The 15,897-nt window shown below is 48.4% G+C and overlaps 1 protein-coding gene across 4 annotated transcripts in view; it reads right to left on the bottom strand.

Moving 5' to 3' along the window:
• Nucleotides 1-12,524: 12,524 nt before the first annotated feature.
• The window catches only part of Catsper3 (cation channel, sperm associated 3), a 29,099-nt gene continuing 25,726 nt past the window's right edge, over nucleotides 12,525-15,897 (bottom strand). For 3 of the 4 annotated variants that reach the window (XM_005376470.2, XM_013507180.1, XM_013507183.1), the window contains 4 exons: nucleotides 15,350-15,490; nucleotides 14,874-14,987; nucleotides 13,691-13,851; nucleotides 12,525-12,712 (listed from right to left, as the gene is read on the bottom strand). In XM_005376470.2, coding sequence (XP_005376527.1) covers nucleotides 12,607-12,712; nucleotides 13,691-13,851; nucleotides 14,874-14,987; nucleotides 15,350-15,490 — 522 coding nt within the window. In that variant the 3' untranslated portion in view covers nucleotides 12,525-12,606. The remainder of the gene's footprint in view (nucleotides 12,713-13,690; nucleotides 13,852-14,873; nucleotides 14,988-15,349; nucleotides 15,491-15,897) is intronic. The other variant, XM_013507175.1, reaches the window with a different exon arrangement.

The following is a 15,897-nucleotide window of genomic DNA, read 5'->3' as shown; positions in this document are numbered from 1 at the left end:
CATTGTGTATTCCTGCCTCAGACTCCAGAAAAGCTGAGATGACAGCTGTACACCACTGTGTCTGGCTTGGAAATTAAAAAAAAAATCCGCTGTGTTTAGCTGGGCTCCAGGAGAGAGAAAGGAAAGCTCCTAGGCCTCAGGACTTGTCTTCCTAGCTCAGGCCTATGTGAGAGCAGACAGGGCATGGGGCAAAAATCAGTGGGAAACAGAGAAAGCCCTGGTGACAAAGGACCCTGGAATATCAACCCTGAAACTGGAATTCCGCCAGTCACTATTGCAGTTTCTCACTTCCCAGCTGCGTGTTGCAGTCGCTCCCTGCTGGGTAGCCCTCCCAGTCCTCCTCCAGCCCCCGCAGGCCCTGCCTTCTTTTCCACCATCATGGAAACCCCACTTTCTGCTCCTGCCCTGCCTCTGTAGGTCTCCAGATCTTGGCTCCTGACTGGTTAGCATGGCCCAAAGCAAGTGTTTACCTAGGAAGTGGCTGCAGGGTGTTCAGGAGGCCAGTCCATTGGAGGGGCTGTGACTGCATGAATCAGACCCTCAGAGGAGCAGGTCTAGGTTGAGACTGAAGCTGCATGTGGAGGAAAGGGGGAGCAAGGTCAGATGGGCTCAGAGGACAAAAGCTGCCCCCGGCTCACTCAGCCGTGTGTCTCTGTGCTGTCCCTTGCCATGCACTTTGCATATTTTACTTCTAGTCCGAGTCTCATTTTAGAAGAGGGAAGGTGAGGCTTGGAGAGTAAAGTAACCTGTCTGAAGGCATCCATGCTGCTGTAGGAACTCAAAGCCTGCTCTGCCTGACCACCAAGCCTACCGGCTTAACTACTCCCAGCCCTGCCTCGAGGCCACGGGGCCACTGCAGTCAGAGAGCCAGCATGGGCTACTGAGTCACACATAGACAGCAACACGTGGCTGGAGAGGTAAGGGTACTCAGCAGGTGCTCAATAAATATTTGCCGAATAAAAAATTAAAGGGCTGCTTGCCCTGTGCCCCACATTGCAGAAGCTTTTCTCAACCCTTCCTCCCTCTCCCTGTTCCTTTCTTCTCTTGCTTCTGTCCACCTTACTCCGCTCACTCTTCCCTCCGCTCAGCACAGCAGTGTCGAGGACCAGAGGCCGAGCGTGGTGGCATGCGCCTGTAGTCCCAGCTTAGCAGGTCTTGGCACTGCTGTCAAAAGCATATCTGAACAATGGAAAAACTCGGTTCAAAAATGGGCAAAGGACTTGAGTAAACATTTCTCAAAAAAGATACACAAATGACCAACAAGTACATGAAAAGATGTTCAACGTTACTAATCGTCAGAGAAATGCAAATCAAAAGCACAGGAAATATCACCTCTCACCCATGAGCATGGCAAATATACAGTGATACGATAAAGACTGAGAATATGGGAGGATTGGAGTCCTTGTGTGTTCATGATGGGAATGTAAAATGGTGCAGCTGCCAGGGAAAATGGCCTGAGTCCTTAAAAATTAAACACAGAATTACCATATGATCCATCAATTCCATTTCTGGGTATATACTTAAAAGAAATGAAAGCAGGAATTTGAGGAGATACCCCATGTCCACAGCAATAACCAAAAGGTGGAAGCAACCCAAATGTCTAAAAACAGGTGACTAGATAAACAAAATGTAATACATACATAAAATGGAATATTATTCAGCCTTAAAAAGGAAGGGAACTATGACATATGGTAAGATGAAATTACCTAGGTACAAAAGAACAATTATTATGATTCCACTTATAGGAAGTACCTAGAATAGACAAATTCATAGAGACAGAAAGAATCATGCCTGCTGGGCAATGAAGGAAGAGGAATGGGGAGTTATTGTTTCTTAGGTAGTTTCAGTTGGGAAAAATAAAAAAGCTCTGGCAACGGATGGTGGTGGTTGTTGCATGACAACATGAATGTAATTAATGCCACTGAACTATACAAATTAAAAAGATTGAAATGATAATCTTATATATATTTTACCACAGTACTTTTTTCAAAAAGCACATCTGTATTTATGCCACTGCCTTATCCAGAGAAGCATTGTACCCAGGACTCCCAGGCCGTAGTCCACTACCAGAGCTAGCCACTGCCTGTTGGCAAACCTTTCCTGATGGCCCTCTTCACTGGCAGCCCGCTGGGGCCCTAACAACAGCTGACCTCTGCGGCATCCTCAGCCGGTTCTCCATCCCTCATGCAGCGTAGCAAGGGGAACCCATTAAGGGCACTTTCTCTCCTGAGTGCCAGCCCTGGATAGCAACCCAGGACAGAAGCTTTTCTCTATAAGTTTAGCAGACGATTAATAATAGGTTTGTTATTGCATTTTTAAATGTGTGGCTCTGTTAAAAAGCTAAGCAAGGCGAGCTACAAAAGTCTTTAAGCACAGTATCATTTTTGTTCTTTTATATACTTACAGAAATGTCTGGGTGTGTACAAAGTATTAACACCAGCTACCTCTGGGAGGAGAAAAATGAAGATTTTTTTTTATTCCACTTACCCTTTCCAAGTTTTCTTTTTACACTTAGCATGCGTTTCTTTTGCAATAATAGAATAAAACAATAAACATTATGCAAAATACAGGGAGTAACCCCCTGCCCTCAGCGTCCTTGCGCTCATCAGCGAGGTGTCAGTCAGCACCCGTGCACTATGCGCTGACTTCTTGGGATCGAGCCTCCGCTGGGGGGCCAGTGTGGTAAGTGTCAAGTAACCCTACACATATTCTTACAGAAATGAAGTTTTGTTTCCAAATGTACTTTCTTTTTTAAACGGAGGTCAAACTAGTAGGCACCAATGAGAATGTTCAGAGAGAAGAGAAAATTTAATGATGTGGTTGCTAAGCAAAGAGCGCTCAGTGTTTGAAAAGGGCTCTTTGAAGAGCTAGTGCATCCCTCTCTCCCCCTTTGTCCCTTGGTGCACCCCTCCACCATCCCTTCCCCAAGTCTTCAACCTAGCTGCACTCCTGCCTTGCCTACACACACACACACACACACACACACACACACACACACACACACACACACAGTGCCTGCCAGCCAGCATGATCATGGAATCTTTATTAAAGAGGTCCAAATTACCAGCATTTTACTACACTACTAAAAATAGTAATGCTTACTTAGCCTATTTAATAAGCACACCATTTCTAATTTTTCTGCCTGAGTAAACTGAAACATCATTCCAGAAATACATTTTTACTGAAACAAGAAGGCTTACTTTTTTCCTCCTCCTTCATACACTGTTCTCCCTCTTCCCCTCTCGTCCCCTGTGTCCCCCTCCACTCCCTGCCCCTACCCTTTTTTACATTTCAAACATAAAGGGGAAAGTAACAGTAATTTGGTCTTGGCTTTCATGCAAAATGGACCAATTTTTTTAAGTGTTGGTAATTTGTCCTGAAAATGGATATAGGGAGTTGGACTGGAAGAGCTTTGAAGAATGGGGTTTTATGAGTGGAAAATGGGGCCTGAGCAGGGAGAGTGTGTGCTGTACCTCCCCTTGTGCCTGGGACGGTGTGGTATGTGTGATAATCACAGCTAATAGCAGCATTATTGCTATTATCACATTATATTATTATTAGTCATCAAAATCAGACAAAGCTTATTAACCCATTTAATTGAACCAAGAGTTTAACGTCCCGGTGACTTCACGGAAAGTATTTGGCAAACTCTCCAAGACATCGTAGCCACAGAGCAGCTGGCCATTCCACCGCCTGCCAGGCTGTGGAAGGACCTGCGAGGGGTTCCCCAGACTGTTCCCGCCTGTGGCCTATCTGGGAACTTTCCAGGACACACTGAGATGGATACTTATCCCCACCCAGACACTGGCATTTTCATGCACATACATGCTCACACACACCCAGTTTAATAACGGATATTTTACACAAAAACCCCACCCCCACAACGTGGCCAAGGATACTTCCTTCATCGCCCAAGCTGGCACTCACACTGAGTCACTGAGGCTGTTGTGAGGGCAGCCCACACAATTCCTGGTGATACTTGACTGCTTCTGAGCTTGCTGTCACCTCCCAAAGTGTCTCCACTCTCCCTTGGTCCACACACCAGGGTGGGGCTGATGAAATTTACTCCGCCCCACAGGCTCCTTTAGACTCTCCCAGCCCCTCAGGAAAGGATACCACTAAGCCAAGGCTGCTGGAGGGACCTGGGGCAGGGTGGGGCCCCAACTCTAGCCCATGGGGTGGTCTCTGTCCCTGGGCTGGCCTTCCTTCACAAAGCCTAAGGTTGGGCATTGGACCCACCTGCCTGTTTGTTGGGATTGGGTTGGAAGAGACCCTGGGTGTGACCAATATATGTGACTTCCCAGGGGACTGTTGATTCAGATGTACAAAATTCTCCATTATCTCCCTGATCTACCTCCAGAGGATCGCTGAATGTAGATGCTCTTCCTTGATCAACATATACAGCCCCCCTCCCTACCAGACTCCCACACAGTGCCCCCTGCCAGGGATACATGCCACTTGGATTCCTTGGGTGTAGTGGCACTCCTCAGGCCAAAACATAGACACTCTGCTGCCCCTTCATCCTCCATGGGGTCAGGAGCTACCACTTGGCTGAGATGGAATTACCTTCTCTCTCTCCCAAGCCACCTGAGTCCTGGACTTCCACCAGCCTATGGCATTTCCACTGGGCCCTGAGCAGCGAGTCACAGGAGGACTCCACCCTGCCCCAACCCCACCAGCCTCCAAGGGCTGATGGCCAGAGACAGGAAGATCGCAGAGGAGCTGAGCTCAAGCTTTGGATTTAGGCACATCCTAAGAGCACCTCCACATAACCTGAGATTCAGTTTTCACATCTGCAAAACAGGGATAAATGTGATAGATATGTGTTTGGCACCATGCCTGTGACAGAATAGGTTCATAATAAGCACTGGCTCTCTTTTCTACCCACATTCTTCTCCCTCCATCAAGATTCTAAAGGTAGCATGTCTCGGGCAGGCTGGTCACTGGCATCCAGATGTTAGGGCATGATCTCCCAGTCTATAGTCATCCCCAACTGATGCTAGGAGAAGAAATGTCTATTGGGAGAGGAATGAAGGTCTTGTTTAAGGTAAAGTAGGAAAGCTCAAGGATGAAAATGTGAGAAAGCAGAAATCATGGCTAATGGGAGCAATCTGGGAGGGCTTCTTGTTAGAGAGGGCTTGTTCTGAGCCTTGAAAGACAGGCAAGATTGGGATTGGGTGTGTAGAAGTAAATAGGTGCAGGAACAGAATCTGAGCCAAGCAAAGGGGAGCCCTGGGAGATATAGGGGCACCTTAAATGCCAGATGAGAGAGAACACTTTCAGAGAGGCAGCAAGAAAAACTTGCCTCCTGGCCAGGCGTGGTGGTACACACCTGTAATCCCAGCACTTGGGAGACTGAGGTAGGAGAGTTGCCATGAGTTTGAGGATAGCCTGGGCTACAAAGTGTGTTCAAGGCCACACTGAACAGCATAGCAAAACTCTGTCTCAAAAAGCCAAAAAAAAAAAAAAAAAAGTCACACCTGGCCAAATCACCACTCTGCTTGCAGTCCTTCCTACCCCTTAAAATCCAAATGGCCCACTTGAATGCCCAAGGCCTTTGGGATCCTGCTCCAGTCCACCCCTAAACCCCTACAGTCCCCCCCTAAAAAACTGTAAGCTGCAGCTTCATCAGCTCTCACAACTCCTTAAGCCCTCTTCAAGTTCCTGCCCTCTTACCTCTGTGCCAGTGGCCCCTTCTGCCTGAAGGTCCCTTCTGTCTGGAACACAGACAACATGGATGTGCATGCATACATCTCAGCATTTTTTTCAAGTGAAAATTGTATTGTTTTTCCTGATCATAAAGTACTTATTCACTCTTAAAATTCAAAAAATTCAGTGAAATATGAGGGCAAAAGTCAAGGTCATGCAAACCATTATCAATATTTCCATGATTATCCTTTCAGATGTCCCTTAGCATAGACACCTACATGTATGCACAAATTACATGTGCTCACTCTTACATTTAGTGAGTTACATATGTATCACATATTGCTCTAGAAGCCATTTTGATTACTCAATAAAATATCAATATTATCCCTTCTTATCCATAAACCATTACTTCTTTTTTATTTTAAAGAGAAAATAACAAAAATAAAGACAAAATCAAAACAACACAATAACTATAAAAAATGATTTTATAGAATTTCAAAACAAGATGATAGGGAATCCAGGGCTGGGGATATAGCTCAGCAGCACAAGCACCTGCCTGGTAAGTGCAAGATCCTGAGTATGATTTCCAGTACCAAAAAAAAATGATAGGAAATCTATAATGGTTGTTGTATTACTTATTGTTATCTTCAAAGTAGTTGCTCAGATTACCAGACGTAGGCATGCAAGATTGCTCAAACAATTAAACATTAACTGTTCCTTTCAATAAACCAATAGAAATTAGTAGTACAATTATCTTAGCTATCTTGTGTTTATATATATATATATATATATATATTTCCCTTCCTTCCTTCTTTCTTTTTCTTCTTTCCCCCATCCCACTTGTTCTTTCCTATTGAGCAGTTTCTTTCCCTTTCACAATATCTATTGTACCTTTCAGTTTTATTTACTCTTTCAGGTTCACTAGGGAGACAATACGGTGTTTACACATGCGGGTCTGATCTAATAAACCATTACTTCTAAGGGCCTCATGTATGGATTCATAACAGTTCAACCTCTTCTTTCACCAGTGAGCATTTAGGCAACTCCTTGTTTTCTTTCGTCTTACTTCTATTACAACCAGTCACAATAAACATCATAATCGAAGTATTTCAGTGTATTTGTCTTTGGCTCCTTAAAATATTTTTAAGAAGTGGAGCTTTGGGGCCCTAGAAATGCACCTGAAAAATCTAATTCACCTTGCCTACGACAAGGCCACATGTCTCCAGTTTGCCTAATATGGACAAAGGTGCCCATTCTCCAGGCACAGGCCAGAATGTTTTGTCTATCATCTTTGTTATCTCAAAGGGAAAAAAATGTCTCCCTGGCACTTTGTGTGTAGTTTTATTTCTTCTTTTTTTTTTTTTAAATACAGATGGTGCCATATATATATAGTTTTCCAACTGTCTTTTCCCACCTAACAATTCCTTCTGTCTTTTTGCACTTGTTCTTTCAAAGGTCAGGTAGAGATCTACTCACTTTGCAAAAGAGCCTCCCAAAGTGCCCCTCCAGATGCCACAGCTCTCGACCCACCCCCCAATGAGCAATCAGCGCATGCAGAGGTTGGTGGCTCCCCTTGACTTCAGGCAAGCCTCCCATGTAGGCCTGCTGTATGGAAGCCCAGGGAAAGGCAATGTCCATGCCAAACCCTCTCTCTGCCCAGGCTGTAATTTCCTGATTAGGCACCGCAGTCACCACCCTTTCTGCACACACTGATTGCTTCCTGCCGTCCTCTCAATCTCTAAGGCTCCTAGGGCTCCCAGGGCTAGCAAACTTCAGAGCCTTAACCAGGCAGTGAGGAGGTGCCAACCAACTGGCCAACCAAAGCCCATTTGAGCAACTCCCCTCCCTCCTCCCAACTAGACCCTGCTCGGTGGGGAATCGTGACTTGATTTTTAAACTTCAAGAAATAATTTTAACAAGAAAGAACAAGTTTGCTCTGAGCCACAGAACAGAGGGGTATGTGTGTGGCCTGCATTCAAACACTGACTCTGCCCTTTAGTGCTGATCTTGGCCGTGTTGCCTCTCTGAATGCCAGCTTCCCCACCCATAAAAAGGGGGTAACAATTTCTCAGGAGAGCATTGCCTGGCATATAGCAGAGTGGCTAAAGAGCTAGATGCACTAGGTTGGGAATTCTGCTTCTTCCTCTTTTACTCATCAACTTCAGGTTTATTATATCACCTCTTTTAACCTCAGTTTTGCCACCTGTTTAATGGAATATGAAAATACCTGCTTAAGTGTGGTTAATGTAATTGAAGTCATATACACAAAAGCATCTGGTAAATGGAAATGCTGGCAAAACAGAAGGTGGGATTTCCATGGTCAATAAAAAGAACAGGCTATACCTTTGGAGTGCTGGCCTGACCTCAGCTTGAGGTCCTCCTCCTCTAGCCCAGCATCAAGCTCTGCGGAGGTCTTCTGCCTCAGGCCCTGAGCCCAGGAATCAAAGTTGCCCCAGGAAGGGAAGGAGTCAGGGGCAATGGCATTCCCAGGATACTGGACTGCAGGTCACAGGGTACCTGTGCTGTGAGAACCCCACTGTCCCAATGTTAGCCTACAGAAACCACAACGAATCCGCAGTTTCCCATGTCAGAATGGACCTTCTCCCGCTGGCCTCTTCTATACCACCTTTCACTTCATTTTGCAAAAGGTCAGTCATATCTGCTGCCACCACTCTTCGGGGTTACATCACCTAAAGGTTTCTGGTCCAGGTAGGGGCTCAGCGCATGGTTTGTAAGGCTCTTTTAACATTTCCACGTTTTAGCCTGAAAGGTCTGTGTTATCTAAGAGGAGGTGCTGAGGATGGAACCCAGGCCCCCTGCATACTAAGCACAAGCTTTACTACTCAGCCATACCCAGCTCCCAAGGAGGGTCTTTTATGATTAATACCTGGACTCCACATGGTATACTCTATTATTCATGATCCATTTTTGAAAGGTACAGTAAAACAACTAAAAGTAATTTTTAAATAATTTCAACCATTACCTACCTTTCCCAGAAAACACCAACTAAGATCCCATTCTTAGCCCACAGGAAGTGTGAGATTCACCCCTTCCTTCTATCCCAGGTCTTTCAGGCCAGGTGTGGCAGAGCTGCTGTCCAGAAGTCCCAGACTTCCAGGCTTTGCCTCCTCCTCCCCTCCCTTGTCCCGGGTCCTTGTGGGGCAGACTCATCAAGCTACTGATCTCTCAGTTTTCTCTCTGCCTTGCCTGTTACCCTGATTCCCCAACATGGAGGAAAACCCAGGAACTCAGGAAACAGGAACACCTGGCTCTCCCTCCAGCTCCAGTTCTTGCTGCACCCTTTCCCCAGTGGCATTACACAAAGCCTCAAATAAGTCAACACAGGCCCGGGGATGGGGCAGCACGGGGCTGATGGAGCTCAGAGAAAATTATCTTTGGGGAAGGAAGAGTGGGGATACTCATGTGTTGATAAATCCTGCTTCATCATATTTCTCTCCTTCCCCCACCTCGTGACTACAATCAGCCACAATCACCTCTTCTTTCTGAGGAGGCTTCTTAGGAATTCCAACCATCTTCTCTCTCACGAGCTTGCTGGAGATGGAGTAGGACACCGGGGCCCAGGGCAGAGCCTGAAATAGGTAGGGACACCTCTGCGAGCAAAACCTGACCTGCTTAAGGCCAGTTTGGTGTAGGAACATCGTAGCCCATCAGCATTTGAGGACACCAGGATGTGTGGTTTCCAGTATCTCAGTATCAGGCTTCTAGGAGCTATTGGACTAAACAGAAGAACTTGTGTTCTCAGTCACTATCTTCTCTTCCACACTATAGGGACTGCTCCCCACTGGTGGACAATAAGCAAAAGGGGGGAAAAAGGAGAGAAGGGAGGAGAGAGGAGAAGAGAGGAAGGGAGGGGAGGGGAGGGGAGAGAGAGGGGAGGGGAGAGGAGAAGAGAGGAGAGGAGACGAGAGGAGAGGAGAGAAGAGGAGAAGAGAGGAGAGGAGAGGAGAGGAGAGGAGAGGAGAAGGGAGGAGAGGAGAGGAGAGAAAAACAGCCCCTCTCCTAGGACCTCCAGCCTTTGATTCTGGGTCTCTCTAACAACAGCCTCAGCAAAAACTGAAGACTCAGGCTTCCTGCACCCCATGCAGTTCTAAACTCAGCTAGTAGGCTGGAGATGAGCTCTACACTGAGGACAGCCTTGCTGGACTCCAGGGCTGCAGGGTGGGGAGGAGGGCCTGCTTTCAATAGCCAGGCTGGAACAATCAGAGTCACTTCTACCCCAAGCAAATCAGTTGAAGGCCTTGGCCAAGCCTGTTTGAGTTGGTGACAGCCCAAGTGGGAATTCCAATCCGCCAGCATTTGTTCTGCAGGCCAACAGAGCCAAACAGGAATGTTGCTTTGGGACTTTATGCCAAATATGCATTGGTTCTGCCGACAGTGCTGGGCCAGCCCTGTGCACGTCACCCCTCACAGTGTCTGCTCTCTGCAAACCTTCTTCTTATGCCCTTGGAGTTCACTTCCCCACCCGCTCGCCACCCCAGTGGCTAAGGGCCACTTTGCTGAGCCTGAGACCAAGGTCTTCAGGTCTGACATGCTGTCTATTCATCCTCAACCCACTGCATCTGGAGACCCCTTGCACTCCCTCTGCAGGCCCATGACCTCTGCTGTGCTCTCAGCTCCAGCCTTTCTTCCCTGCCACCTTGCTGTTGGCCCTTTTAGTTCCTGATCATCACACCCCTTAGAAGCTGTCCCCTGCAGAGGTAGAGGGCCAATGGCCAGGAAGCATCAATCATGACTTGACAACATCTTTCTCACACTTCTACATGTATTCTTCTTGCTCCTTGTAGCTGGTCAGTTTTATTGTCCCATTCCTCAGAAGAAATACCTGAGGCTTCAAAAGACCAAACACAGCTGGCTGAAGTGGTGCATGCCTGTAATCCTAGCACTTGGGAGGCTGAGGCAGAAGTGTTGCCACCAGTTCAAGGCCAACCCAGGCTACATAGACATGCCCTGTCTAAAATTTTAAAAAAATTAAAAAAAAAAAAAAAGACCAGACACCCTGCCCACAGTCATCTTAAGTAATTCAGGTCTCCTGATTAAAACCATGGTACTTTCTCCCTTGCCCACTAGAGGCAAATTTTAAAATCTTTTATTCTGGATGCATAAGGCAATTCCCAGGGTACGCTGTGGGAGCAGGTGGGTGTGGATTAATGTTCTCTGAGCTCCACGGCATCGCTAGTGTGGGCAGTTGACAATATCTGCTTTACTCCAGCCCTGGGCACCAGTGAATGAGCTGGTGACATTGCCTGCACCCTGCCTGCCCTGCTACCTGGGCTGCTCTTATCAGAATACCTTGTAAGCTCTAGTTTGGAGTCACTAGGCAGGCAGAAGGCCTTTCCATGGGGGGCACTGATATCCCCCCGGCACTGGCAAAGTGCCTTCTGAGAGCCCCTTCCAACATGGCAGTGCATTTCACACTCAAGAGCAATTGTGTGGAGATGTTTTCACCACTCTCACTGCGGCCCAGACAGTGTGAACAGTGGCAAATGGAAAAGACTCGGATATCTTATTAAAAAGGTGCTCTCTGCATTCAAACCATTGTCACCTCCTTGGGGAAACTGGCTGGATTACTGACTCTCCTATGCAATTTTAAGCACCAAGTGGGGAGGCCTGGACTGCGGGTTTCTTACCACCGAACCATCCGCACTCAGCACAACTCAGCAGACCATGGTGAATATACGGCTAAACCCATGAGGAAGGTCCTCTTGCCTGCCCAGTCACCTGCCTCCGTGTACCATCACCCAGGCTGGGAGCCTGGGGGCCTGACCACAAAACCCTTTCTTGCAGCCACTCTCACTCTAGCCCAGGTATTTTTTGCTGATCTGACTCTTCATTGTATATGTGAGGCCTTTCTTTACCCAGCTGTGGGTTCCAGTCCCCCTCCTAAGCTCTACCCAGAACCCATCTCATCCTCTGTCTGAGCTGACATGACCAAGGTGACAGGCACATGGCCAGCAGTGGAAGCAGAGGAGGCACTGCCTGGGGTCTGAGCTAGCCATTTGGAGTAAGGGGTGCCAGATCTCTGCCACAGTGGGTCCTTCAGTTGGTTCTATCATGGCTGGGCCAAAGTGATGCCAGGGCCTTGGCAGCTCTGGTGGTCATTTGGCCGTTAAATGATGAAGAAGAGCCGGGCGTGGTGGCACATGCTTGTAATCCCACCACTTAGGAGGCCGAGGCAGGAGGATCGTTGCGAGTTCAAGGCTAGGCTGGGTTACAAAGTGAGCTCAAGGCCAGTCTGAACTGCATAGCAAGACCCTGTCTCAAAAAAAAAACAAAAAAACCCAAACAGAATGATGAAGAAAATGGCACTGTAAGTGAAGATTTCTAACTAGCCACAAGAGGGAAACAGTCTAAGGTGTCTGCTGCTACTGCTGCTGCTCCTCTGGGCCAGGGTACAAATTGTCCTGGTATTGTCAGTGACCCAGGCTGAGCTCTAGGCCCATATGACAGACTCCTGGCAGTCACAGCTAGGGGCAAGCCTGGGGAAACTGAGTAGGCTTGCAAAGGGGTCTCTGCAGCAGTGGGCACTGCGAGAGCGGCAGCCCTGCTAGAGATGGGGCCTGCACACAGATCAGCCTGCAGGGGCTCCCACATGGGCAAGGCCACACACTTTGACGGGGATCTTTCTCTGACTGTGGCCCTTAGGCAGCTCCCTTGGACCCTTCCTGCTGGATCCAGGAAGGCTAGAGCCACTGTGGTCGCTGGATGTGGCACCTGGCCAAGGCTAGTCTTAATCCTCTTTCCCCCACTCCCTAGGTCTGCTGTGTCATGGGATTCCAGGGAATCAGACTTCATGGGTATCTACCCAGTCCAACTCCCAAAGGTGAGGAAGCACCAAGGTCACAGCAACTCTCACAGCCAGCTCCAAAATCCTGAGTTTAATAGGAACTGTTACAGCCCGCAAGGACCCCAGTGCCTGGGTGCTCCCACACTCTCCATTTACTTCTCATCAATCTTTCCTTCGAGCTCAGAAATCTTCTCCTGGGCCACATCTGTGAGCATCAGGCCCAACACATGCACAGTCTTGTGGTACAGCTCTTGAAGCCTGGAAAGCAGAGAAGGAAGGAAGGGGATCTGAGAATGGGGTGGGCTTCATGGCACCCTAGCTGGAACCCATCACACACTTGCACCTCCACATTCACCACACCCGGCAGGTGTGGAGTCAGGGACGAACAAGGAATTCAGAACCAGGCCAGGTGGATTGGAATCCCAGTCTTCCATTCTGCAGGGGGCCTCCTAGAGTAAGTTATTTCACTTCACTCAACAGGTTGGAGAGGAACCACTGGGCTGTAAGAGCAGGAACTGTGCGGGCCGGGGGGATTGTCCCCAGACAGTGCCTTGCCCACTCTTGGGCCAAAAGTAGGCCTCCCCTGGCCCCTTCTTTTTAGTATCACCAGTCTCTGAAGCCCTCTGGGGTCTTTCATTGAGAAGCCAGGTAAACTACATCTGTCCTTGCTTAAGAGCCCACTGGCTCCCTAGTGCCCAGAACCCCTCTGCTGGGTTTTTACATCCTTCCAGCTTAGTAGTAGCCATTTATAAACCCAGCTAGTTTACTTTGAGCCCAAACCCTGGGCCGGGCCAGGCTCAGTGCATCACACAGACTAAGCAGTCATTTAACCAGCCTGTGTGACAGGTGGGAAAGGGGCAGAGATTTGCACAAGGTCACACAGGAAGGTAGTGGCAGAATCAGGCCAGAAGTCTCAGCTCCTTACTTCAACTCAATACAGGTTCTCTGCCCCCTGGAGAGTGAGGAGGGACCTGGAAGGCTGAATGAGCCAACATGTGACGAAGTCAAGCAGGAGTAGGGAACGACAGGGGTACAGATTCCCCCAGACCACAGGTCTTTCCATACAGCAGCACAGCCTGTATGCATACAGGGGACCCTTCACCACCCCCCAAATGGCCTTGGTCCACCCACCTACTCCACATATCAGTCAGCAATCCCTCACCCTGCTGAGATCCCCAATACAGCCCAACCTCAGGGCAGCCCCAGAGACCAGGAAATGTTGGGATAGGGACTGACTGTTTGACAGTGGCATCCTGTTTGTCCAAAATGGAAAAGTATATATCAGTGAAGAGCAGGCTAGTGCCAAAATCACCCAAGACCACAGGCTGAGTGTCCTTCGGGGTCTTCTTGACCTTCTCTACCAAAGCACTGAGATCCTTGTCAACAGTTTCAGTTTTCTAGAGAGGGGAGCAAAAAAAGAGAACAATGACAGAAAGGTGACAACCAAGCTGCAAGAGATCTGGGGACCTTCTACAAGGGACCCCAGGCAGAGGCCTGTTCCTGGCCCCAGGATGAGTCTTAAGCCTAGTCACAAGGTCATCCTGACCCCTCTCAGCCTGGCCCCTTGTGGATGAGGTAGCCTCATAAGCCACCATCTGAGGGAGGTCAGGAGCACACAAAGGAACCAGTGAGAGTTTCATCGTGGCCCAGTGTAACCTCCTCCACCCCTGCACAACCTTTGGGCACCACCTAGATACGCAGATGTCTCCCCCTCAGAGAAGAGGCTGAAGAGGGACATAACAATAGATAAAGAGCCCCGAAATGCATCCAAAGCTGAGCCAAGACTGCTTAGGCAGAAAAGTAAAACAGGACCCCAGGTTGCACAGTTGTATCATGCTTAGAAGAAAAACACCTGTTATGCTCACTCTTACTCTGCTTTATTTTGTTTTGTCTTGTGTTTTTTTGAGACAAGTTCTCACTATGTACTGAGAACTACAGCCTGGCCTTGAACTCTCGGCAATCCTCCTGCCTCAGCCTCCAGAGTATTGGGATTACAGATATGTGCCACCACACCTGGCTCTTGCTCTGGTTTTAGAAGTGTGAGAAGATTGAGGTTGAGGGACACCTGCAAGAGTCACTTTGTCCGCATCTACCCAGTGGCCTGGGACTGTGCTGCCTGGCTCTGTTAGCCCTCGGTAAAAAGCTCTATCATAGACAAGCTGGCCCAAGGGGCCCTGCAGTAGAGCTCTGCCCACAAAGGAGGAGACGTTATAATCACAGCACTCACCACTTCAAACAGTTCAGAGAAGCACAAAACTATAGAAAGAAAAGATTGGCTTTGGAAGATATAAGGAGAAAAGTATCTAAGACCACAGATGCCTGAAGCTACTTGCTCCCTGCATGGGCCTCAGGGCCCCTCCTCTGGCCATTCCTTTAGCTCTGACTCTATTATCCACTGCCTGCCTGTGGGACTTCCTACCTGTATCTGCATCCGCCTGTTAAACTCCTCCCGTTGTCGTTTCAGGATCATCTGCTTCTTCTCCTCCATGCATATCTCCAGCATCTGGTCTTGCTCAAACTTCTTGATGGAGACCTAGTCGAAAGCGGAGGTCAGGGGCAGGCTCTCGACACATACTCTCCCTTCTCCAGTCTTTCACCCTGTCTCACCTTGCCCTGCTGCTTAGGCCTTCAGCCGGAGGGTACACCCCATACAGGGCCAGCCCCCAACTCAAGCTGCTGCAGTATCTTAGCAAGCTCCATGATGGGTTCTCATCAGCCACTCTCATAAGGCAAGACAAACGCATGCACCCAGGGAGAAGAGTTGGGAGGTGGCCCATCTCACCACCTCTACTCCACTTCAGGAAGGAGACAGTTCTCTGGGTTCTCTTCGATACCTGGTCCTCACCACCACCTGCCATATCTGATCTGATCCCGCCGTCGCAAGCAGAGGCTTACCTCAGTTGGCATGATTATCACACCCACGAACACGCTGAGGAAGATGAAGGAGGCGATCAAGATGAAAATGATAGTGAATGCCCGGCTCACAATAAAATTGTGCTTTTCCAACTGCATCTGTATATCTGTCCAGCCCTCAACCTGGTCAAGCAGAGCGGGGTATCCTGAGTGCCAAGGCCTAGCGGAGTAGAACTATCTCACCTGTGCTAGGGGAGCCGTAGCCCACTGAGGAGCAGACTATTTCTGCGTCTGTGTCAGCTTTTCAATATCTCCCCACTCTGGATGGCCTGCAAATGCACAGCATACTGGGTGGGGGCCAACATACCCTGGGGTCTCTTCTCTCAAGCCTCCCATTTCCTCTGAAAGGACACTGCCTCTTGCCAAGCCCACCTTTGAAAAGAGCCCACTCTTTTTTTTTTTTTTTTTTGAGACAGCATCTCACTATGTAGTCCCTTTTAGAGTTCAACAGAGTCTAGACTTGAGTCAGTACCATGCTTATTCTGGGTGATTTGTGACACTTTGTTTCTCAAAAGGCTATATGATGTGGA

This window comes from Chinchilla lanigera, unplaced genomic scaffold, assembly GCF_000276665.1.
Source record: "Chinchilla lanigera isolate Chin_1 unplaced genomic scaffold, ChiLan1.0 scaffold00007, whole genome shotgun sequence".
In the NCBI taxonomy this organism is placed as follows: Eukaryota; Metazoa; Chordata; class Mammalia; order Rodentia; family Chinchillidae; genus Chinchilla; species Chinchilla lanigera.
The sequence above is the reverse complement of the archived record's forward strand: the minus strand, read 5'-3'. Positions and strand labels throughout refer to the sequence as shown.